Source organism: Periophthalmus magnuspinnatus, chromosome 19 (assembly GCF_009829125.3).
Source record: "Periophthalmus magnuspinnatus isolate fPerMag1 chromosome 19, fPerMag1.2.pri, whole genome shotgun sequence".
Taxonomy (NCBI): Eukaryota; Metazoa; Chordata; class Actinopteri; order Gobiiformes; family Gobiidae; genus Periophthalmus; species Periophthalmus magnuspinnatus.
Genome location: NC_047144.1, coordinates 19849332 through 19876202, shown reverse-complemented (window position 1 = coordinate 19876202; position 26871 = coordinate 19849332). Strand labels below are relative to the sequence as shown.

Below are 26871 nucleotides of genomic sequence, written 5' to 3'. Positions count from 1 at the left end.
ATTCCCGTGTCCCCCGTCAACCCAAAACACGCACAGTAACTCAAATCCTCCAGCTGAGGTAGTCCTGACCAAGACTAGCTCAAGATCTGGAGATGGGACCCACTACTTCTGACAGGGTTAACCCAGAGACACTGAAGGATGCAGGTTTAACCAAGACACACTGAAGGATGAGTCAAATGCAGAAGACAATTTCCTTACAAGTAATCTGATCTAAAAGGCTGGAATTTTTAAATGCTTCACAAACAACAAAATCTCCTTTCTTATTCTTCATAAAAACTGCTAAGCCTGTAGTTTAGATCTGTAAAACATGATTTGTCGGTTCAGATTTCAGTCTTTTTGTCAATTCTTCTAAATGTGTTTAAATGTGAACTTTGAACAAAATCCTAAAACAGAAATCTAATCCCAAAGCTTGTCGGAAAAAAATCAGACTTGGATATTTTTCTCTAATGCTTGAACTCGCATTTGTTTGTTTGGATCTAAATGAGCTTTTGTTTTGTCTCAGAAACAAAATGTTCAGGAATGAACAGAATGAGTCACTGAACAGTCACCACTGAGGCTGCATCAGGAGTAAAGCAGGTTATTTTAGGTAAATACAGGGAGATCCTCATGAGAGCAGAGAATTACTGCCAGAACTGTTAAACCAGGGCTTAGTTCTAGTGTCATGATACAAAAATTTCAAACTTGGATTTTGATTCTGAAGAATGGATGCGGTACTGGTACTCAATACAGATTCCCACAATGAATAGCACAGTTTCTTTAGACAATACAATGTGATTTTCAACATTAAATGGCAGAACTTTCTTTTATATTACCATGTGACCTTATATCTGTGTAATCCCTCAGTTTTCTAGGCAGTGGTTTATTGGTGTATACAGCTCAAGACCATTCTAAAGCTATTCATGAAAGGTTCATTTCTGTCCTGTGAACGTGACTTTTTTAAATAACGATACCTTCTCAAATGAGTATCTAGTTTTGATTCTCAATTCAGTATTGGGGAGTATCTGATTTTCGATACTTTTGACAACCCTGTAACAGTAGTTTCAGCGTGTGGAGATTCTCGTTTTTTCTCGCCCACACACTCACACCTTGAGAAAATGCAGATGAATGGAGTCTACCGCACTCCTCTACAGCCGTGTCACCTGTTCCTGCTTCTGCAGTCGCCGTGGAAACAGAGCCCCCCCGTCAACCAATCACGGGTCCACGCTCACCTGTTTGAATAGCTGCTCTGTTCGTTTTCCAGGAATTATATCTTAAAAGTCACCGAGTTTATAATAAAAAAAACTACGATCAAACCAAAGTAAAACGCTAAGGCCAGGTACACAGCATATACAATATGTGCCAACCCGAGACTGCACCATCTTAAAAACTAAACAAAAAAAATAAATTAAAATGGGACTACACCTGTGTTAACACAGAAATATGAAAAATATGTAAGGGCACTGCTAATAGCATTTTCTAATCATAAAGTTAATTATAAAGGTAATGCAGTAAGACAAATTCTCTAATTAAAAATGTATACCCTCTGGCTCTGCTCCTGACTCTGCTCCCGTCTGCTCCTCTGACTCTGCTCCCGTCTGCTCCTCTGACTCTGCTCCCGTCTGCTCCTCTGACTCTGCTCCTCTGACTCTGCTCCTCTCTGCTCCTCTGACTCTGCTCCTGTCTGCTCCTGATATAAATGCCTTGAATGTTATCAGAGGACACAGAGGAGAAGTGCACACATCCCAACAGACGCTCTTTATGGTTTAACCAACACTGAGCAGCAGATGCTACAGTCAACTTCTGATTCTGTGTCTCTGAGGTAAAAACAGTAGAAACTGAAAAGAAACCTTGGTACAATTTCAGATGGTAGAATGTGATGATACCATACTTTCTCTGGGCAGTTTTCTCTGTTGGTGATATGGTATTTAAAGGGCTAATTTGAGCAAAATGTGTCTTACCCCAGTGTAGATGTATTGTATAAGCAGCTCTTGAGGTCAAAATAAGTCTACTGTGTTCTGCCTGCTTCTAATTATAAAGTATTTGATTGTCCAATAATAAGGAAGTGTCTGTTAGAATGCTAGTTGTTGTTAGCTTTCCCCTGATGACAAAACTCCGCTCTGGTCTCTGAAAGTGCTTATAAACTCATTGTGTTGAATAATTAGGATGCTCCAAATGCATAAAGTAAGTGGAAAAATGACTTTGGACCACTGTAAACTGAATTCTGTTTTTCACATTTTTAAGACAATAAAAATCAGATAAGGCTTTAAAACAGTCAATTTTGACCTTGAACATCTCTATTGGAATCTTTTAACAAAAGTCTTATACTAAATACTAATTATGACTTGATATTTTGAGAATCTTAGATTTGATTTTCGGTCCCAATGTTTAGTTGTGTGAGGCTTTGGTTTGTGTTGGAGCAGATTCCCGTGTCTCCCTGAGTGACGTGTATTTCCATTCAAACATGTGGCTCCTGTTTACAGCCCAGCGGAAAATCACTACACACAGAACTGCAGTGTGTCAGATGCCCTCCCATCCCTATCTGTGTGTCAGAAGTCCTCCCATCCTCCTCTGTGTCTCAGATGCCCTTCCATCTTCCTATATCCCTGTGTATCAGATACCCTCCTACCTCCTCCATCCCTGTAGTGTTAAACTGAAGTGAGGGCAGGTGAAATGTCTAAATTAAAAAGACCACTTCCGGAAAGAGGTTACTGACTTTACAAATATAATTGAGTCTCCATTTCCTCTCTTCTCTCTTTAACTTAAACATTTTTCAGACTCCAAAATGGCATCTGAAAATGAAGGATTGATGTGTGACGTCTGTGTGGATTGATGTGTGATATTTGCTCAGAGTCCCATTGGTTTCAGTTTGATCCGCTCTGACCCGAAGTGTGTTTACCAACCTACACTGACCTCTCGAAATGAAGTGTGCTTTACTCCTCCTCCCCTTCTCCTCTCCAACTGCTGCTTGGACCTGTTAAACACGTCGCCTTAAATGTCCCATACTGTGCTTTGCTCTTTCTCTGTCACTACTCCACTCCTCGTTGCATCTCCTTCTGCTGGAGCACTGAGGAGAGAAACACATCTGGCTTTACATCAGGCTGAAATTAATGCTGCAGCAATTGACTAATTGTGGCTAGTTGACTATAAGTCGCACTTTTCTCATAGTGTGACCGGGGGGTCTGACTTATACTCAAATGTGACTTTTTTTCATCCTCATTATTGTCATACTGACAACTGCGAGAGGGCACTCTAGGCTTGTGTACCGGTATGAACCAGTTTCTGTTTTTTAATCAACAATACACTTTATTAGTTAAAAAAAAAAAATAAAAAATCAATTTAGTAGCCTTCAGTCTCTAGATTTAGAAATTTCCGGTGAGTGATCTGCCACTTGCTCATCTCCATGGAGATGTTGTCGCTTTGCCTAGAATTGTTCCACAGTTTGGCATTAAACTTAAATCTATCTTGCATTTACTTCCATTACATGTGTTTGCATTGCTTAAAACAATACCTTGAAATGCATTCCTACTGAGGCCTCTCCACAAATCTGACCTGGAACTTGGTGATGCCTGCTTGTGTCCATGCATCAGTGTGCGTACAATGGCAATAATAAGTTTCCATGGAAACAAGCAGAGAGCGAACCACCAGAAATGTTACATGGTATGCTGCAGAAGAGAAATCTGACTGGTATTACTTTTAAGAAAAAGTAAAACCAAGTCTAATCCGGATCTAGTCCAGGTCTAACCCAGGTTTAATCCAGGTCTAAACCAGTTTTAAACTGTAGCAAAATTTGACTCTTGGTCTACAATAGTTATTTCTATTATGACTCTAAATCTCCAGTCTGACGGACAGCTCATCTTTAGTGTTCCAGTGTGGAAAAATGTATCAATTTTGTTGTTGTTGTTGTTGTTTTTTTTTTATTTGTCCTGAAATTGCATTCTCTAAAATGACAGTTTCTATAGATTTGTTTGTTTATAGATTTGTTAATAGATCCTTTTCGTCTCATTAAATCCTTTATGAGCACGCTCCTTCAGTCCCTCTGCAGAGCGCTTTATTGTCCCTGTGCAAACGCACCCTCCCCCGCCTTTTTCATCTTCATCCTCTCGTTCTGCCTCTTTACTCTTTCCTTTCTCATCTCTGTCTCTCTGCCTCTCCTCCCATCTCTCTGTGCCCCCCTCTTCATTTTCATCCTCTCTCTCCTTTCTCCATCTCTCTCTTCTCCCTCTCTCCTCTCCTTCCCTCTCCCCTCGCTGTGCTCTCTCTCTTTTCTCTTCTCTCTATTCCCTCTCTCTCCTCCTCTCCCTTTTCCTGTCCCCCTCTCTCCTGTCTCCTCTCCCTCTCCTCCTCCCTCCTTTCTGCGCTGGTACATGTACGTGCGCGCCCGGCCGTAGTGAGCGCGTGCACGGTCGCTCACGTTCACGCTCGCTGTAGTGAGTAACAGGTGCGATGCGCTCGCTGTTCAGTGCCGCGGTGGAGGCTCCAGAAAGAGGCAGCTGTGAGGCCGTTTCACACCCAGGAATGAGAGAGCATTCCTGGGCAGCCGTCTGCTTTCTGCCCCTTGCGGATCTGGAGAAGAACCAGGGACTTTTGTGAGAGATTTAACCCGCTGAAGGCTCCTTGGTCTGGGGCTAGACTCTCCTCCTGTGAGTACCTCCTCCGGATGCAACAGGCGGGATTTGGTTTCACTTTTTTAAATTATTATTTATTATGTTTTGTGTTGTATTTTACTTTCGTGCATTTTCAGCTACACAACCTGAGATTTTATATAAAGAGATCAATGTCAATAAAAAAAGAAGGTTAAACCTTTGACCAGTATTAAACCAAGACCTAACCAGGGCTAAACCACCACTCAACCAGGATTTAACTCGGACTATACCGCATTCAAACTGAGACTCAAGACCTAACTCAGAGATTGGACTTTATTAAGACAACATCAGAATTAAATCAGGACTAAACTAGAAATAACCCAAGACTTAACCAGGACAAAAATGGGGGGAAAAAGACTGAAGACATGAGCCTAAGACCGTAATGAGGAAAATCAAACCAAGAACTCAACCTGGATGAAATCGTGACTAACCTTGAACCTAAACAGGAACTAAGACCAGGACTAAACTAGATCTAAACCAGGATCTAAGCAGGACTAACCCAGGACTAAACCAGGACTGATAGAGCTCTATGATTTTATTCTAATTGTAAATGCTTTTTTTTCCCCTTGTTTTTGAAATTGTCTGCGTGCGTTCGGGTGGTACAGGTGTCTGCTGGTCTCACTCACCTCTGTCTGAAAACCACATCTTCATCGTCCAAACTCCTCATCACCCTCATCGTCCTCACACATTTAAATCACACCTCAGACTCTGCTGCATCCAGAGTCTGTCGCCAAATGTCTGAGCTGAGCCTCCTCTGCAACCGTCCAATTAGAATCTCATACTTATCTGTGTTTTGTGACTAATTGATCTTTAAAACTAATCAATTCCACAACTAGTACCAAAACTAGATACTTATTTGAGCAGGTATCGATACTACAGCTGTAAAATGATCTTGAACTGTTTCATAACAAGTATAAGACTACGTAGACAAGTATACACCCATGGACCACTATGTAACCTGGACGACTGAGGGATTACACCGATATAAGGCCACATGGGAAAATAAAAAGTACTATGATTTAAGAAAGACTGTTTTTTATTATAGTTGTGGCATTGAGTATTGAGTTTATTCCTTAGTATCGAAATCGAAATTGTATCGTGACCATTTATAACTAACAAAACTTAAAGTACATATGACAAGATAGACTACCCATAATTTTTTTATTTTTTTTATTTTGGTGAAATTTATCATTTTACTTCCTGGTTAGACACAGATGCACAGATGGGTAGAGCAGATGTGACAGACGTAGAGGTAATTCTATAACCGTTCCCTAGCAACCATAATTTTTACAAGGGTCAAAACATGTCTAAATTACACAATAGTTATGATTGGACAAATAAAAATAAATTACAACCCCTTTATTTACTTGAACGAAGGTTTAACCTGTCAGAAAAATGCCTTCCTTGTGCGTAAATTGTCCCTTTATATTGGATGGAGCTTTCTGTGTAGAGGGATTCTGTTTGTGAACGCACTGCTACTACTTTTCTTTTCAACTTACATTTATGATGTATCCAAATTCTTAATCCCACTGTATGATGTCGTCAAGTGGTAATCCAGAACTGTTCCCCCTTATTTTTAAAAAAGACATTGCGGTTTTGTCTTCTTTATAGTGATAATCCATGCAATCCGTAGATCATACCAGTTACATTGTTCCCACTAAACAGCCGAGTAATTTCCATATGCGCAGCTATTGTTTTAGCCTGATTCAATATGCTTCAGTCTTCAATGCACCCGACAGTGTATAAGTAAAAATCAGGGCTGCACCACTTGCTTAGAATATATATATATATATATATATATATATATATATATATATATATATATATATATACACTATCAAGACAATGGTTTCCAAAAGTAGCCTGAATATTATAATGAACATTGGATCGACAACAACTCAACACTTTAAAGAGGGAGTATTACACTTCTATACTTACTCAGACATGCTTGAGTGACATCTAAAACCTCTTCAGGCATGCATTTAATGAGGGAACAATGTTATAACATAGTAGAGAAAGTCCATCTTTCATAATACCCCCTCTTGATCATTCCTGTAGAGCACGTTAAATGTCTTCTGTCTCCTGTAGATGGCACTGCACAGTGACTGTTACTTATTGGCTCAATCATCATTCACATTTGTTTGGATGAGTAATGGTGTTTTTAAATCCTTGGGTTGTTGCTCTGATGTCCGGCTGTTCAGAAATGTAAATTAATGAAAAGTGCCAGACATGACACAGCGGCAAACTAGAGACCAGTGTGAAAAAGTGTGAACTTTCATGAAATGAAAGTACTGAACTGAGCCTTAACATGTGGAAGACTGAAATTCTGTCACTTGCTAATGGCCAGTGATGCAGAAGCCAGTCTGTTGTCAATAAAAGCATGTAATTTGGAGCTGGCGTAAGGTGTATTTTTTTGTGCAATTTAACCCAAAAAAATAGCACATGTATTAGGGATGGATTTGTTCTGTATTATCCTATCCCTAATACAGAATAAAAGTCTGGATTGCTGGTTTTCACGTGGCATCACAACATTCTATAGGTCAATAATATGATGGCCGCTAAAACTAATACTGTTAGTAGATTGATATGAGATATGCAGAATGACCAGGTTTAACATTTGTGCGTTTAAATGGTCATATTTATATAGCACTTTTCTACCTTCAAGGAACTTAAAACATCAGGAATCGCTCACCCATTCACACAACACAGACGCACTACACAGATACAGCGGTGGTAAGGGTCTTTCCCAAGGACACAATGACATTCTTCTGTGGGAGCTGGAATCACACGGTCAACCTGTGGGCCAGTGGATCTCACAGCTCAGCCAATGATATTTATGTCAAGAGCATGTTTGTGCATGAAAAGAGATCTGCAAACTGAATGGAACTTTAGGGTTATTAAAGTTGTTGATTGATTAATTGAAGAGAGGAATTCGAACCCGGCAACTTTCAGATCACAGGACAAGTACTCCACCAACAGAGCTACTGTCAGCCCGCGATTTACCTTTTGGATATTTCATGGCAAAGTACAATATAATCAATATGAAACGGTCTCTGCCCCATCTGAGAGCAAGACATCACATTCTACAAACTGAAAACCACCAACTAGGGATGGGACAAGACATGAGATAAAATTATGCACACATGAGGAAAACAATCTCATGTTTTTACATTTACTTTGGACAAAGAAAGGATTAACTTTGAAGAGTTTCTCCTCTTGAGAAGCTGTAGTTCCAAAAATCACTGCTACAATGACAGCAGAAATATCAAAAATATAAAAAACTGAAGCCAAAATTGTGAACTGAATTGCACAATTATATCAGAATTTCTTCTTGTCTCGACCTTGTGAAGTGATGTGTCTTGTATTGCTGAAATTGTGTCTCGTTCCATCAGGAAGTTAGTATCAAATGTTTTATTTTAAAAAGACATAATCAAATCAAAAATGAAGATAGGATGACTTTTTTTTTCATCCTATAATGTGATGCCTTTTCAGATCTGAGCTTGTGCAAGCCTTGGTTAAGATGATGTTGAAGTCCTGGTGTAGATGTTTAGTTCTAGATTCCTCTTCCTTATTTTATAACATAAAAAATGCAAGGCTAACTATTCTCAGGTGTTGTTTGTTGTGATAAGTTTAACAAACACATGTCTAATGAACCTTTTAATCTGTTTAACCAAAATAACTATAGTTTAATATTGTACCGTCTTGTGTTTCAGACCTGAGGGGGGCAGTATTGGTCGCCTGGCTCAGAGGTGGAAGCGCTGGTCTTTAGGAGATGGTCTAAACGCAGAATTCACGTCTCTGTTCTACTCAGGACTCCACCAATCCTCTGGCAGCCTCGACAGGTAAGCACCTCATTCATACACCTGTCACACCAGTGAACAGTGACCCACTCCTCAGGCAGCCTTGACAGATAAGCACCTGTCATTCATACACCTGTCATACCACTGAGCCAATCACAGTGCTTCATTTATACACCTGTAAAGACTGATCTAACACTGAGCCAATCACAAACCTCGGCCTAGACAGGTAAACAGCAGAACACTGTTGAACTCTTTGTGTATGACACTGAGCTTTTTTTTCTTCTCAGAACCGTGTATAGAGCTGCAGGTGGGAATAATGGCTGTGGGCGGGGATAGGGCTGTGGACGGGGATAGGGACTACGTGCGGGTGAATATGTCCCTCTCCATGTGTGTTCAGTGTCATCAGGTCAGAACAGGAGCATGATGAGCTCTATATGTCTATGTTTTGGATCTATTATATGTATTATGTCTGCAAATTATGCATGTACTTTTAAATCCTGGACACTCTGTACATTTATTATAACAGCAGCGAACCTTGAACACTGTGTGGTCTGACTGCAGCCTTCATATCATGAATAGTCCTGGTTTAGACCTTGTTTAGACCTGGTTTAGACCTGGTTTATCGTCCTTTAACACCACTGTTGTTTTGTACTCCTGTCAAAGGGTCTCACCTGTGTTTCCATGGCAACATAATGAGGCCCACAGCTGCTCTCCGATTAGTTGGTTTGAGTCGTGACAGACCTTTGACGTGACCATATGAACCCAGTGCCATCAGCCAATCAGATGTCTCTGTTTCACAATAGGGAGCCGTTAGTGTTGTCACCTTTGTCTCAAACTATGTTCTAATCACCACATATCTGATAGACCTGGTTTAGACCTGGGTTAGACCTGGGTTAGACGTGGATTGGACCTGGTTTAGACCTGGTTTAGACCTGGTTAAGACCTGGGTTAGACCTGGGTTAGACGTGGATTGGACCTGGTTTAGACCTGGTTTAGACCTGGTTTAGACCTGGTTTAGACCTGGTTTAGACCTGGTTAAGACCCGGTTAAGACCTGGTTTAGAGCTTGTTGAGACCTGGCTAAAATCAGGACTAAAATCAGGACTAAAATCAGGACTAAAATCAGGACTAAAATCAGGAATAAAATCAGGAATAAATTCAGGACTAAACAGGACCAAACCAGGACTAACTCTGGACTAGCCCAGGAGCTCCCATAATAAATAGCCCAGACCATAATTGGTCTCTTTGAGGTTGGGGTCTACAGGGGGTTGTTAGAACAAATGGATTATCTCAGTGTGAGGCTCATAGATGGATCAATGCACAAGTGCTGACTAATGACTTTACAATAAATGTATGAACAAATATCACCAATACTTTTAGCTGATATTTTAGTAAATTATACTTTTTTCATTAGTTTTAAACAATAACTCAGTCCTGGTTCAGTTCTTGGTTTTGGTCAGGATATTTCCGTGGTTTTAATCCAGATTTAGGCATGTTTTAGACCTCGTTACATCCTGGTATTGTCATGAATTAGTCCCTGGTTTTTGCTCTTGGTATATACTTTTTTAGACCATGTTTTGCCCTGGTTTAGTTTGTTTTTAGTGCTGGTTTAGTGTTGATTTAGTCCTGGTTTAGTCCTGGTTTAGTCCTATTCCTGGTTTTATCCTGGTTTAGTCTTGGTTTAGTTCTGATTTAGTCCGGGTTTAGTCCTATTTCTGCACTTAAACGTTTTCAGTTTTCAAACCCAGACTGAGTGAAAAGTGGATACTGCAGTGATAATTTCGACAAACAACGTTTTAGGAGAAAATCCAGAGACATAATTTAAGAGCCGCTGAGGCTTCAGTGGATCTGTGCACAATAGTGTGTCTGCAAACGCAATCTCCACCAAAGCAATGAAAAACACAAACATTTACAACAGTCAGATACTAAAAGATATGAGTGTCAACATAAACCAGGACGAGTGCAGAGAAGATTCAGAATGTCTTCAGTATTTTACAGGGGAATAAATAGTTCTATAGAAGGTTATACATTTCCTAAGTCCTGGTTTTGGTTTAGCCTTTGTTTAAACTTGGTTTTGTTCTGGTTTAGACTTGGTTTAGTTCTGGTTTAATCCTGGTTTAGCCTGGGTTTAATCCAGGTTTAGATCTGGTGTGGACCTGCTTTAGTCTTGCCTTACTTCTATTTTGGATTCTATTATAGACCTGGTTTACTTCCTGTTCAGAACTAGTTAAAACCGGGTTTAGTCCTGTGTAAACCTGGTTTAGTCTGGGTTTAGTCCTGGTTTAGTTCTGGGTTAGTTCTGGTTGAAACCTGGTTTAGGTTTAGCCTTGCCTTACCTCTGTTTTTGATCCTATTTCTGACCCGTTTTAGACCTGGTTAAGTTTTGTCTTTAGTCCTGGTTTAGTTCTGTCTTTAGTTAGTCCTGGTTTAGCCCTGGTTTAGTTCTGTCCAGTTTTGTCCTGGTTTAACCACTTGATACACAAAGTTTTTATAACAAGCCAATCAGCTTCAGCGATTGCCTCCCGCTGAGATAAACAGTCAATCACAGCGGACCCTCCCTCTCATTATGTGTGGGAGTACTACGCTTCACTAGCAGCAGGGGGGCAGATGTTTTTTTATCAGCGTTAAAGTTTAGAGCACTGCCAATTGGACTGATGATGTGAAGTGAAAGGCTCAGTTGGACCTTTTTAAAACTCGCCTGACTTAGGCCTGTGCCATTAAACTCATTTAAATTGAATTGTGAGGGATTGGTAACATCCTGTGATTCTCTGCTGGGTGTTTCTTTATGGAGAGGATCACAGCCAATCCTCTGTCAGTAAAAGCATGTAGTTTGGAGCATTTTTTTTGTTTTTTTTTGTTCAATCACACTACATAAAAAAAAAAAAAAATCATAAATACTTAAATTAAAGAGAACACATTTAGACCACCATGTTACCTTTTATAGTTTGGAAAATGCTAAATTTGCCACAAAGAACGTATTCATATTTTCTAAGTTTTACTTTTGTTTTTGACGCTCTGAGTCTCCCCTCCCCTTTACTCCCTGCGTTAAGTCAGTCCCCCTTCAGAGTGACATCACAATAGAACTGACATGCATCCCACTAATGAACTTACTGTCCGTTTGGTCCATACTCATGAGCCTTTGTTATTATCAAATGTACCATCAATTGTTGACGGAACTGAAATGGAACAAAGGATAATGGTCTATATAGTTCCCAATGCATTTAGACCCAAGAGCTCATGACTTAATATTTATGAAGGTAAACTTTTTTATCCATGGCTCTCTCATTGGCAACATAATAAAGTGAAGAGTTCACAGTTTGGATTTACATTTAGCTCTTGTTTGTTCAGATTTACACATTGTTTGGTGTTTTATATCAGATGCTCTTTCTTCCTACATCGGTGCTCTGTCATCAGTGTATTGTAATCTTTCACTCTGTCCTCTTTTTTCTAAATTCAGTTTTAAGCCTGATCTCCTGTCTCTTCTTCTCTAGTCATTTGCCTTTCCACAGATCTGACCTGTGACGTGACCTGGTGATGTCACCTGTTGTATGGATAAGTTGAATACCATAATGAGAAAAATCCCAGACAAGGCAATACAATCTCCATGGAGACATTCATGTAGTGGGACCTCCTCCAGAAATGTTAAAGTGCATCTTCAAAGTATTATAGCGTATTCTAAAATGTATATTAAATACTTATTTGTGTTGACTTTTGTGAGATTTTTATCATGTTATAATGTTCTTCTCTCATCAAAAACATGCCTGAAAATGTTTTCGACGTCATCCATGCATGCTTGAGTAACAGAACTACGTCACCCTTGCTTACACATGACAGTGCTCCATAAATATACACTGTACTACACCTTGACAGACCTGATGTGATGTGCAGTAGTTTGAATAGCAGGACGCACACTGATTGTGTTGTGATAGCGCTCTGAAGGGAGCGGAGTCTCAGAGCATCAAAATGTGAAAGTGAAACTTATTAAACACGTTAATATGTTGTTTTGGGTGAATATAGCATTATCAAAACAATAAAAAGTAACATGGTGATCTAAATGTGTTATGTGTTAGCACTTAATACCCCATAAAAGTAAAATACCCCCATGTTAAATTCGGGCTGCATTATATGTGAAAAAGGCAACATTTGATCATTACTATATTATCAAATAATTTTCATCCACCTCCTCTTCATCTTCTTCAGGCGCACAGTGGGAGCCATGCAGCAGATGCAGAGTTTGCAGCTCACTCCCAGGGGGCGCTGCCCTGGGCCCACGTCTCCAAACGCCGCCAAACGCCTTTACCGAAACCTGTCGGACAAACTCCGAGGAAGCACCTCCTCCTTCGAAGACACCTATTTCTTTGGGAAGTCCGACCGGCTCCGCAAAGCCTCCGTGAGTACAGACTGCAGACCAGAGACCAAGGTTTAAACTGATTCAGAATATTATATTACAATTTTCAGACAAATTGTGTGATTTATGTTTTAAACTTAATATTCGATTCACTCTACATTTTTACGCCTGTCCAAGAGCATTCACATGTTTGTAGAGGACTAAACTACAGCGCTACAGGTTTTTTTTTTCATAAATTAATGCTTGTTAATAATCTCTTGTTTGCAGAGGACATGCTATTACCAAAGTAATTGCTTTGATATTTGATAATTGCACTGTTTGAATAGCTGTGTTTTAATTCTGCCATAACAATGGGAGGACTATAATATGGATAAACATAACCTCAGACAGTGGATTAGTGCAGTGTGTGGCCCCTGATAAAGTCCTGCTAATTAAACGCTACATTTCCACAAACCTAACTGACATTTTACAGTTTTATTTTATTATAATGAGAAAACTGTTTGACTGACAGGTTCTGCTGACCTCTACTCTAAACTAGTGTTGTCACGATACAAATATTTCAAACTCAATTGTGATACTAAGGAGTAGACTCTAGACAAAAGAATGTGATTTTCAACAGTAAATGATAGTACTTTTTTATATTTCCATGTGGCCTCATATCCGTGTAACCCTCATTGGTTCAGGTAGGTTCCAGTGGTCCATGGGCGTGTACTAGTCTATGTGGTCTCGTACTTGTTCTGATACAGCTCAAGATCATTCTAAAGCTATTCAGGAAAGGTTCATTTCTGTCCTGTGAATGGGACTTTTTTGGTATTAAGGGGCGGGGACTGAATGTATAACGAACACTGTGATCGGTCTGGCTGTATCAAAGCAGTTATTTGTGATGTCACCAACCACTTGAACTTGCAGACGCCACTGGAGGCAGCATAAACTAGATTTAGGTGTTTTGGACCAGAAAGCTCCAAATTTACCTAGATTGTACTAAAATTGGCAAGTAGATAATTCTCTTCAAATGCCACATACACACAGTATGCAAAAAAATATGTAGAACCAAAAATAATTTGACATATTTCTCTAGCCCTCTGTTAAAGTATCGAACTCTGATCCATAGATTCTCCTTGTTCTAATGACGTCTGTGCCATGTCCTTTGTGCAGCTTCTCCTCTCTACCCCCAGTGTAAACCACTTCCTTCAGCGGCGGACATTTTGGGTCGATACAGATCTGTTTAGACCAATCCGGTTAGCAACATCATAATCCTGTTAGCATCTGTTAGCAGTCATGTTTTCTACACATCCACAAATGTTTTTATCCCTGATGCAATGAAGGACATCAGAGGTCTATTTTTGGTGCAATGTCATAGGATAAATACTTTTCCACAATAACACAGAGAGGACATGCACACTCCGCTCAGAAAGATCAGGAGTGTAACCCACAACTTCCGTACTGACAGGAGGAGACAGGATAACTGCTCTGCCACCGTAACACCTGATGCCCTGGTTTCTGGCCTTGCTTTCCTCTTGGTTGCGTCGATAATCACACGTTGGGTAATTGCTGAGCTCTGGTATTTCATTATGCTGGAGCACTTTCTCTTCTCCATCTGTGATTCAGGGCACAAAGGCGAAGTGTGATCACGATTTTACACTAATGTCCCTCGGAACATCACCAAAAACAGCTCAAGCTTCAAAATATGTTCATCAGAACAAGTGGTTTCAACAAAATCAAAGAGTTACTGAAGAAGAGCAGAGGAGAGGGTCAGAGGCGCACAGAATGCAGAGGAGGGGGTCAGAGGTGCACAGAATGCAGAGGATGCAGAGTAACATCCTTTCTGCATTAATTTGTTTGTTATTTCAAGATTAATTTCACTGAGTATGGTAAAAATATGAGGGGAAATGAAATGTGAATCTGTATTTCTAAAGGTATAAATCAGAGTTAGAAGCTTTTACACAAAATGGAGAACACAGTGAGGGCATCTGACATACGATGAAGGCTTCTGACACGCAGGGAGGGCTTCTGACACGCAGGGAGGGCATCTGACACACATGGACATTCAGTTCTCTAATTGCAACCACTAAAAAGGCTGTTTTTTTTGCTGTAATCATTTTTCATCTCTTGAATAGAGGAGACGGGAAACCCTGGTGCGTGGGAGGAGAGAGAGACAACGAGGAGGAGGAGAGAGAAGAGAGAGTGTGGAGAGAGTGTCAGGGAGGGAGGAGGGGTGAAAGAGAGCGAGAGGTGAGGAGGAGAGAGAGTGGGAACAAGAGAGGGGGGAGAAGAGAAAGATGGAGAAAGAGGGAGGGGGCGTGGAGGGGAAGGAAGAGGAGGCAATGGGGGCGAGAGAGAAAAGAGACTGACAGAGAGTGGCTAGGGAGGAGGGATAGGTGAGAGGGGGAGAGGGGAGCACTGAGGGGAAGGGTGAAAGATGGAAGAAGTGGGGAGGGCATGAGAGAGGGTGAAAGTGAGAGAGCGTGTCACGACAGAATGACCAACTGTTCATCGCTGCCCTGTGTCATTCACATCACATAATTGGATTTACACAGAAAGCTGTAGGTTATCCCTAGTTTAAACAGTATTTAAATGGACACAATTATCAAACACTAAGCAACCTGTGTAACAAATGCCTTCCCCGTGTGTCAGATGCCCTGCCTGTGTGTCAGATGCCCTGCCTGTGTGTCAGATGCCCTGCCTGTGTGTCAGATGTCCTCTTTGTGTAGTTTAGACCTCTGCAAACATGTTGTGAAGTAATAGGATTGTAGTGTAGCCCCATAACCAGGTCACATAAGGTTTGCAGTTCTATTAAGAGGCAAATAAAAGTACATTATTTATTTAGTACATGAATTGTGCATGCTGCTGCTCACACACAGAATATTAAAACACATAATTTCCCTGTTTATTTTTTTGTTTTAATTGGGTCAAGCAGTTTAGCAGTTTTATTGAAATTTGACATTGGAGAAGAAAACAGGAAATACACAAACACCAAAGATGCGGTTCACAAATACAGTTATTGTAAGCATGTTTCTTCCACATTGAATCAAATGTTCTGAAGGCAGAGCAGAGGTCAGATGAAGAGGGACAAGCAGTGTAGTGTAGATAGTGAATGATCCTAACTTTTTTTTTTAAATAGTCTGTACAATTTAGTCCTAGTTTTACCTTGTTTTTATATCTGCTTTTAATACATTCTTGACATGAGTTGTAGAAATCCTAACACATTCCTGACAATAAATTCTTGTTTAGTCCTGCTTTTGTCCTGCTTTGGCCTTGCTTTAGTCCTGCTTTAGTCCTGGTCTAGTCGGGGTCTAGTCCTGGTCTAATCCTGCTTTAGTCTTTTTTGGCACTGGTTCAGTCCTGCTTTAGTCCTGCTTTATTCCTGCTTTAGTCTTGCTTTAGTCCTGCTTTAGTCCTGCTTTATTCCTGCTTTAGTCCTGCTTTAGTCCTGCTTTAGTCCTGCTTTATTCCTGCTTTAGTCCTGCTTTAGTCCTGCTTTAGTCTTGCTTTAGTCCTGCTTTAGTCCTGCTTTAGTCCTGCTTTAGTCCTGCTTTAGTCCTGCTTTAGTCCTTCTTTAGTCCTGCTTTAGTCTTGCTTTAGTCCTGCTTTAGTCCTGCTTTAGTCCTGCTTTAGTCCTGCTTTAGTCCTTCTTTAGTCCTGCTTTAGTCCTGCTTTAGTCCTGCTTTGGCCCTGCTTTGGTCCTGCTTTAGTTTTGCTTTGGTCCTGCTTTCGTCCCTGGTCTTTGTACCTTGCTAAACCGCATTTACTTGTGTGTTACATAAAGCAGTCTAGACTGTGAATCACATCTCTGTCTTTATTTTGACTGACGGCTCTCAGTGTAAAAGTCCTCAAGTGAACCTCATCTTTAACGCAAGGACAACACAAAACACTGTTATATTAAAGGCCATTGTGTGTGGCATTTGCACGTTCTTCCTGTGTTTAAGTGGGTTTCCTTTGGGTTTCCCCCATCAATGTAAAACAGGCACAATAGGTCAAATCTTCCAGCTGAGGTAGACCTGACCAAGACTAGCTCGAGATCTGGAGATGGGTCCCACTGCTCCTGAAAGGTGTAACCCAGAGACACTGACAGATGGGTCAAATGCAGGTATAACCCAGAGACACTGACGGATGGGTCAAATTTTGGCTACAGATTTCCCTCTTAGTTATGTTACATTTATGTGTTCTAATGTAGTTTGCTCATCAATAAACATACCCAGTTCTTTCTCTCACTCTCTCTCACCCTGTCTCTCACTCCGCCTCTCGCTGCATCTCTCGCTCCGTCTTTCGCTCCATGTCTCACTCCGTCCCTCACTCTCAGTGTTGTTGTCCAGGGCAGTCGGGACTTATCTTGGACTTGACCAAGTTTTACTAATCTAATTTTCTCCTCCTGTCCATCCTCTTGGCTCTCTCCCTTTCCTCCTCCCCCTCTGTCCGCTGTCCTTTCTTTTCTCTCCTCTCCTCTTTTCCTCTCTTCTTCCTCACACCTTCCTCCCACCTTCTCTCTTCTTCTTCTTCTTCTTCTCCTTTACTCTCTTCTCCTTCACTCTCCTCTCCTCTCTCCCCAACCCTACTTCCCTACTCTATTCCTGTCCCCCCTTTCTCTCCTCTATCCTCCCTTTTCTCTCCCCCCTTCCTTCCCTATCCTCCCCTTCTTTCCTCTCTGCCTTTCCTCTTTTCCCCTCACTTGCATCTCCTCCATCCCCTCGTATTTCCCTCCATCCATGTCCCCTCTTTGTCTCTCCTACTCCGCCTTCTCTTGCTTCTCTTCTCACTCCCTCTACCTCCCCCGTTTCCCTCTCTCTCCTCTGTCCCTCTCTCTTTCTCTCCCTCTGTCCTTCTCCCTCTCTTCTTCTCCCCTCATTCTTTTGCTTCTCCTCTCCCTCCACCTCGACAGTTTCCCTCTTTCTCCTCTCTCTCCCCTCTTCTCCCCACTCCCTTTCTTTCCTCCTTCCCTCTCTCCCTCTTGCTCTGCTCTCTACCCATTCACCTCTCTTTTCTTCTCTCTCTTTTCTGCCTCCCTCCTCTCACCTTCTCTCCTTCCCTCTTTTACCCCTCTCTCCCCAACTCCATTTCCCATTTCCGCTCTTGTCCTCCCGGTCTTTCTCCTCCCTTTTCTCTATCCTTTCCCCTTCTTCCTACCTCTACCCCACCTTTTCCCTCTCATCTCTCTCCCCTCCTCTTCCCGTAATCTGTTTCCCTCTTTCTCTCCTCCCCTGTTTCCCTCTCTCCTTTTCCTTTCTCTTCTCACATCATCTTCCTTTTATCACCTTCCTTTTCTCCACTATCCGCTTCTCCACTGTCCGCACCACTCCTCTCTCCTCCTCAGTCTTATTCTAACCCTTTATCCCTGAGTGTCTTTACTTTTATTGCAGCACTTTTCACTCCGTCTGCATCGCCTCAGATCAATGGGACATTTACACAAAGAACACTTTCTGTCCTCTCTCACCACTTTGTGTCTAAAGCAGCAGAAACACAATGCTACGCTAACGTGCTAACAAGCGCACCCATTATCGACTCTTTATTACAAAACCACAGAAAACCAAATGCACGTGTCAGTCTACAGTATATAACAGCTCTGACCAATCTGTATCTATGGCATCAGTCATTTATAGAACCAGTTTTTCTTGTAGAATTAGGCCAAATACATGGGTAAAATAAAAGCCACAGTATGTAACTTTTTTGACTTAAATAAAAGCATGTTTTGTTTTTTTTTTCTTCTTTTTCATGATAGTTGTGTTTATTCCATTAAACAAAAAAAATACAAACCTGTCCCTCATTTGGCCTCCTGCTTGTTTTCATGGCTATAATATTCCACTATGTTAGTAGTTTCCATGGAAATCACTTTAAGTCTGGGTAGTATAGTTAAAAAAAAAGTCTATTAAATGAATCAAATTAAATCTAGCTCAAGATTCAGTTATTTTGTATCGGTCAGTGATTGGGTCTACAGCCAATGCTCTGTCAGGAAAAGTATGTGGTTTAGAGCAACAAAAGTAGTCACATATTGAAATGCATATTAGAAGTTTTATTTATTTGAGACAAAATAAAATGTAATTTAAAAAAAAAAAAGCAATTGATCCTTATGACAGAAAATGTGATTGATGTTATTGTCATTGCCCAGATTTTTTTCTTATATATATATATTTTTTTTCTCCAGTATTTATCCGTTCTTAGATGTAACCCTGGGTGATATGTTTATACAAATCGAATCATCATCTCATTCCTGTGACCATCTGCTATTTTGATCAAATCAACGCATCATGACATTTTTTTTTTTTTGAATGCAGGTCTATTATGTTTTGGTCAGTAGAGTGGCTTCTCCATAGATCTGACTTTAGCATTACCTTGTCTTCATGTAGATAGATGGATGGATTTGGGTTTACAATTGCAATGACATGTGAACTTTGAGAAAAAGCAGATGACTTTAATTACCCTATAAGGCAATATAATGTACTAAGCTTAGATGAATCAAGATCATAGACTGTATGTGTTTCTGGACATAGCTAACACGCTAGCCACCATGTTCCAAACAGGAAGTAAGCGTGGGCGGACTTCCAGCACCATCAACTGCCAACAGACCAATCAGGTGCCTTCTTTACCCCAGGCTGCCCGAGCTAGCTTTAGCAACAGGTTTGAGTGACTGCGTTGCTATGCACCCGCTCTATGCTAAATCAGCGGTGTGGGCGGGAAGGAGCGTTCAACGGCCTCCGGCTTGGTTCTTTGGAACTCTGCTCCAAAGCAGCCCCATAACTGTTCGCTCCGATGAGCTTCATTTGACTGGAGCCGCTGGGTGTCGTCACACTGCACTTCTTTATTCAGTCTATGATCGTGATACAATCAAAATTTTGATCTGGTGCCAAGAAAATCATGATATAAACTTTTTGGCATATCTCTATTACAGTAATCTAATGTTGGACCTTTCAGTTCCCTCAGACTCAAACAGCTTTCTCCTCCTCTGAAGTCCTCACAGCTCTCATCTGATCTGTTGTGTAAATGCCACAGACACATCGATTAGAACAGTAAATCTGAACAAACTTTACACTTTGATGCAGCAGCAGTTCTAATTTGTTGTTGTTTTTAACCTGAGTTTGGAGGAATAAGTGTCCCTGTTTTTTATGTGTCAAATGGAACTGACTAGCACAGTCCGTTCCCCCTATTAGGGCTATGAGATGATCACAATTGGATCGAAATAGCAATCTGAATGGACTCCATTAGCAAACTGCAAAGGCTGCAATTTTTGAAGTAATTTCCTCCACAAACAACAAAATCCCCTGTCTCATAAAAACTGCTAATGCTGTAGTTTAGATCTGTATAAACATGTTCTGAAATGTCCCTGTGTGTCAGATGTCCTTCCTTTGTCTCCATGGGGTCTTATTCTGTGTAAAAAAAAACCTGCTAACTCTGTAGTGTAGAGCTGTATACACACGTTCTTTTTGTGAATTCTTCTGGAGGTGTTTGTATATGAACTTTTAACAGAATCCTATTATTAAAACAGAAATCACAAATGTTATTACTATTAGATTTTTTTCCCCAAATCATTCAGCCCTTGTAGTAGTTGTAGTCGTAGTAGTAGCCTTATATATTTATTTCTACAAACAATGCGGTATTTGTTGTAGTAGTGATTTTAGTTATAGTAGTATTATTTAACCTCTGTATATTTCTCTTCTTGCAGAGGATGCAGTAGTAGTATCAGGTAGCAGTAGCTGTAGTAATAATTGTTGTATTTGTAGTAGTAGTAACCCTGTAAATTTCCCTGTTCTCCTTCTTCAGACAATGCAGTAGTAGTATTATTTAACCCTTTATACATCTCTCCTTGCAGACGATGCAGTACAGTGAAGTTTTGTTCGAGGCTGTGGAGCAGCAGGACTTGGACACAGTTCAGATTCTGCTGTTTCAGTTCAGTCCTGAAGATTTGGACCTCAACACTCCCAACAGCCAAGGTCTCACCCCCCTGGACATCTCCATCATGACCAACAACGCTCCTATAGCCAAATTACTGCTGAAGGCGGGAGCTAAAGAGAGTCCACACTGTGAGTAACCAATCAGAGAGCACATACGCAACAGACCGACCAATCAGCACACGCTAAACCTGAACAAAATGCTCCTACAGCCAGACTACTGGTGAAAACGGGGGCTTAAAAAAAGTAGACTGAGTAACTGATCAGAGAGCACAGACACAACAGACCGACCAATCAGAACACACCAAACATGACCAACAATGATCCTGGAGCAAAACTGCTGCTGAAACTGCTGCTGAAACTAAAGAATGTCCACACTGTGAGGAACCAAATAGAGAGTACATACACACCGGACAAACGAATCAGAACACACATATAGAACAGACTGATCAATCAGAACAATTTCAGTCATTCTGCTCCTCATACACTCTGATCCACCTGCTGATGTCATGAGGTGGTGTCCATATACATCTGCACTGGATTATGTCACTGCTCAACAATAGCTTGCCATTGTTTTTGTCTTCACTGCAGTGCTGGTGTCCTTTTCCGTACCCTTTAACTTGTCTCATGGAGATGTTTTGCTTTTAACTCACCTACCTCCATGTAAATAAGTAGTAAGTGAAATTTGCAAAATGTGATTTCGACTCCGTTGCGATGAATCTTGCAGCCCTAATCTCACACAAAAACACAAATCTAGAAGACTTATATCGGCATATTTAGTCTTAGTTTAGACCTGGTTGAGTTGAGATACCATGTAAATAAGTAGGAGACTCCAAGTTACAGGCCAGATCTGTGGAGAGGCGGCCTTCCGCACAGAAGCAATGGATGTTTTTCAATATATTTTTGAGCTAGAAAAATATTGGAAAGTCAATAAATGTAAGAAGTTTAATGTCATATTGTGGAATATTCCAGGAAAGTAATAACAGTTGATAGGTTCACAACCTATATTACAGTTCAAAAGAGAAGAGAAGACAAGAGAGATTATTTTGTCTCAATATTGAGGAGAAAGAGCGGAGAGGCAAAAAACCTTCAGTTACAAATCACCTCGCACCCTCTCTGAAGGCCCCCCCGTTTTTCTCCTCCTTTTATTAAAGTTAGGAAACCCTAGTTACATACACATACACTGCCGCTCTGAAGGGATGGGGGGGGACATATACTTTGCAAGCAGTGTAAAAACATATGACGAAATTCACAGAGAAATATATTCTGTTTTTGCATTTCCAGAAGGTCACTCTTCCCCTTCGCACAAACATCCTCCCATGATGTTTCTGTTTTAGGGTTTGACCTTCTTCCCGTGGGATCCTGCACTTTCAAAAGACATTTTCTGCAAGACTCAAGAACAAACATTAGTGCAGATTACATAGTTTACATAGTTGAATATAATGATTATAATAAAGAGTGAATATTACATTACAGTACCTTTAAAATGAACAGTGAGATAACATAATATAACTTGAATATATATTTTGAATCCATCACATCTCTATGGTAATGGAGTCCCTATCAGTAAAGTTACATGGTGTACCTTTAAATCATGTCATGCCACATTGTTTAAAGGGCTTGTATCTGATTTATTTATTTTTTTTTAGCAAAATGTGTCTTTCCCCAGTACAGATATATTGTATATGCAGGTCTTGATCTGTTGTTTTTAGCATTACCGTGACGGCCAATTTTCGCTCTGGTTATGAAAAAGCGCTTTTTAACTCATCATGGTGAATAAATAGGATGTTCAGAATGCATAAGATAAGTGAGGAATAACCACTGCAAGCGGTTAAAATGAACTAGTTCTGTTTTTCACAGTTTTAAGACGATAAAAATCAGGTACAGTGCCTTAAAAGAGTTAGACCCAAGATGGCATCCGTGTTTAGCTGTGTATGTCTCAGTTTCAGTGGAAAGTTCCCGGCTCTGTTCTGCCTAGACCTTTGGGTATGTGACTTTACGATGTTTAAAGTCTTTGTGTTTACATCTCCACCCTGAGTGACGCAGTTAGGCGTAAGAGTAATGAGGCAGAATGAACACATGAAAAGAGAGAGAGAGGCTGAGGGCACTGGCGCAAGAAGCACGAGATATACACACAAAAACATACACAATACGAAATATTAGGTTAGTTGGGATTTTTGTTTTAATAAATGGATTCTGTTCTAAGTTCACATTTTAAACATGTCCAGAAGAACTGACAAAAAGACTGAAAATTGACAAGCCAAACTAACACAAGAACCACATCTCAGAACATTTTTGTAAACTACAGGGTTAGCAGTTTTTAGGCAGAATAAGACAGAAGATTTAGCTTTTGTGAAGGAAATTATAGTTATTCAAAATTCTTAAATTGCAGCCTTTGAAATTTGCAAAATGTGATTTCGACTCCGTTGCGATGAATCTTGCAGCCCTAATCTCACACAAAAACACAAATCTAGAAAACTTATATTGGCATATTTAGTCTTAGTTTAGACCTGGTTGAGTTGAGATACTTGGGTATGTTTTGTTTTGTTGTAGTCCTAGTTGAGTCCTGGTTAAGTTCTGGTGTAGTTTTTGCTTAGTCCCTTTTTTTGTCCTGCTTTAGTTCTTGTTCAATCAAGTCTCTGTTTTAACCTTACACTTAACCACTTAATCCTTGTTATACTAAGTTTAGACGAAGTTTAGTCCATGTTTTACTCCTGGTTTAGTTCTAGGCCTAGTCCTTCGGGAATTTGTCCTGGTTTAGTCCTGGTTTATTTCCCAGCCCAGTCTTTGTTTTAGCCCTGGTTTAGACTTGGCATAATGCTTATTTAGACCTGGTTTAGTCCCAGTTTTGTCTTTGTTTTGTCCTGACAAAATCCTGGTTCAATCTTGGTTTAGTCTTGGTTCAGTCCAACTTCATCTCTGGTTTAGTCTTGGTTCATCCCTGGTTCATCCCTGGTTTAGTCCTGGTTTAGTCCTGGTTTAGTCCTGGTTTAGTCCTGGTTTAGTCCTGGTTTAGTCCTGGTTTAGTCCTGGTTTAGTCCTGGTTTAGTCCTGGTTTAGACCTGGTTTAGTCCTGGTTTAGTCCTGGTCTAGCCCTGGTTTAGACCTGGTTTAGTCCTGTTTTTGCCCCGGTTTAGTCCTGGTTTAGTCCTGGTTTAGCCCTGGTGTAGCCCTGGTTTAGCCCTGGTTTAGCCCTGGTTTAGAGCTGGTTTAGTCCTGGTTTAGCCCTGATTTAGTCCTGGTTTAGCACTGGTTTAGACCTGGTTTAGTCCTGTTTTTGCCCCGATTTAGACCCGGTTTAGTCCTGGTTTAGCCCTGGTTTAGTCCTGGTTTAGCCCTGGTTTAGACCTGGTTTAGTCCTTTAGTTCTTGGTCTTCCCTCTCATATCCGTCCCTTATCTGTCTGTGAGACTTAATGTGTCTAATGTGTTTAAATGTGATTATTTGTCTTAATTGTTTTTCATTGAGTTTCAGACAGAGCTGTTTGTATTAGGGAGGCTTTAATCCACTTATAGACTGATGAACACTCACTACTGCGCTTTAAAATGAGAGGGGGATAAGAGGAGGGGAGGCAGAGAGAGAGAGAGAGAGAATAGAGGGAGAGGAAGGAGGAGAAAGACAAGGGAAGGACACTCACTACTGCACTTTATAATGAGGGAGGGGTGATGGGAGGAAAGAGGGAAGTGAAGGAAGCGAGAGAGGAGAAGGATGAAGGAGAATAAGATGGGGAGGAGAGAGAAGAGAGAAAGGGGGAGAGGAGAGAAGACAGGGAGGAAAGACAGAGCAGGCAGAGGTGAAACACTCAATGAGAACCATTTTACACAGACTACATTATGAACGAGGATTTGAGTGGGTTTAATAGTTTTATAAATGTGAAAAGAAGAATATTTGCAGTAGATATAAGACACATCCCACAGAAATCCACTTCTTTATGTCTTTATCGCTGTAACTGAGTTCAGCGTTTTATAGGAGCGGCTGTTTACAGTGAACTCGCCAACACAAACAGGTCTATATCCTGCGGCCTTTGTCTGCTCCTGTGGGCTGCCATTTCTCTCCTCCTCTTTCTCCTTCACTCTACTCTTCGCTTTCTTCTTTTTCATTCTCGCTCTTCCTCTTCTCTTACCCCCTCTCTCTTTCCTCCTCCTTTCTTTTCTTATCCCTTCCCTCTATATCTCCATCTTTCTCCAATCTCTCCTTCTCCTTTTTATCTTTTTTCCCTGCACTTCTCCTCTCTCCCCCTTCTTCTGTTTCCTCTTCTTTCCTCTCTAGTTCTGTGTCTGCTCCACTTCATCATCATCCTCCTCCTTATCATATTCCTTTCTTCTTTCTTTCTTTTTCTCCTCTCTCCTCTCCCTCCTTCTGCCTCTCCCTCCCTCTCTCTTTTTATCTCTCATAGCTCTACCCTGTCTATCTTTTCCCGTCAGCCTTTCCTCTCTTTCCCCCTGCCTCTCTCTTTCCTCTACTCTAATCCTCTCCTTGTCTCATCTCCTCTGTCCCTCCCTTTTCTTTATTTCTTGATAACTTTCTCCTCCTCTCTCCTTCCTTCTCTTTTTCTCTCTCCTACTCATCCCTCTCTCTTTTTCTCTCCCATCTTGTTCTCTCTGTAACCCTCCCCTCCCTTTTTTTTCATTCTGTCTCTTTTCTCTCAGGAACCACTGTAGCTTTGAACAAAGTGTCTCTGCAAACCAATGTTCCCTCCAACGCAAGGACAAGACGTCAACAGAGGCGCGGAAAGAAAAGGATGGAGGGAGGAGATAGAAAATAGAGAAAACAGAAAGAGGAGAGAGAGGGAGGGAGGAGAAGAGAGGGACATTCTAAAGAAACAGGAGGAATAGTGGAAAGAAAGAGAGAGAGAGTGGTTATATGTGCCATGATCAGTAAAGATCAGGAATCGCCAAGGACTTTTATTTTTCTGTGTAAATCAATACAACGGCAAAGGACAAGTCTATAAGGCTTCAACTTTTAAGTTATGAACTCTCTCTGACTAGACCAGGGGTCAGAAACCCTTTTTCTTTCATCCTTATAAAATAATTTATAAGTATTTAATTGAAGCGTATTTTATTTGTGTTAGTGTTTTTAAATTGTAGTTCTAAATTGGGAGATTATTGTGATCTTGAAATATTAAAATAATATAATGTGTCATTATTTTTTGTCACTCAAAGTAAGCGTCACACTTGCGGAAGCAAGCCCCGATTTGTAGACGCTGTGCACAGAGGTTCAGGAGCAGAAGTCCCATTAACCAGATAAAATAAATATTTATGCAGATATTTTGCAAATATTTATTTTCCTTGTTTAGTGACATAGTGTTTTTTTCCAAATTATTTTTTTAAAATTCAAGTCAAGGCTCCACTACATGTTCCAAAGGATGATGGCTCATGGCATTTTTTGTTTGCTACATGGATAATTTAAGTTCATATTTTTGATTCATTTGAAAAAGACCTTCAACTCACCATGTTTTTTTTGTTTTTTTGTGTGTTATTATTTTTTAAGAGTTAAAAATGTGCTCATTCAGTTTTCTCTCTAGCACTTCATGGATTTCATAAGCAACATACTATAGTTACAAAGCGTAAAGGTAAAAACAAAAAACAACAACAATATATACAGTCTTATCTTCATTTTAGATGTCAAAAAGTATTTGCGGCTCCCAGTGTTTCCTTTTCCGTGGAAACCAGATCTAAATGGCTCTTTGGGTGTTAAAGGATGCTGACCCCTGAACTAGACCAACCACCGTAAACCACACTTTAGAACTTTAGTTCGTGTTTAGTCCTGGTTTGAACCTGTTTTAGTCCAAGTTTTAGGTTTTTGTTCTTCTTATAGTTTTCTGAAGTCCTGGTTCAATCTTGGTTGACTTCACGATGATGTGACATATTTTCATGCATTTTCAGTTACCTCAGTAGAGTCCCATGAGGCGCACCTCTCATCCCGGGCTCAGTGGTTAGAGTGTTGGTCCCCCAACCCGAAGGTCAGAGGATCGAGTCCGGCTCGGACCAAGTTCTGTCGTTGTGTCCTTACCCACCCACATTGCCTAGTATGAAAGTGGTGTGTGTGTGTGAATGATAGGTGGTGGTCGGAGGGGACAATGGCACAGATTGGCAGCCTCGCTTCTGTCAGTCTGCCCCAGGGCAGCTGTGGCTACAAAAGTAGCTTACCATCACCAAGTGTGGAAATGAATGAATAATGACTGTAGTGTAGTGCTTTGAGAGGCTTTGACAAGCCTGTAAAGCAC

At 40.7% G+C, this 26871-nt stretch overlaps 1 protein-coding gene across 1 annotated transcript in view; it reads left to right on the top strand.

The window, feature by feature from the left end:
* Positions 1-26871, top strand: part of ankfn1 (ankyrin repeat and fibronectin type III domain containing 1) — an 89010-nt gene that overhangs the window by 31216 nt on the left and 30923 nt on the right. The window contains exons 7-9 of the mRNA XM_033984280.2: positions 8336-8464; positions 12622-12811; positions 20568-20778. Coding sequence (XP_033840171.2) covers positions 8336-8464; positions 12622-12811; positions 20568-20778 — 530 coding nt within the window. The remainder of the gene's footprint in view (positions 1-8335; positions 8465-12621; positions 12812-20567; positions 20779-26871) is intronic.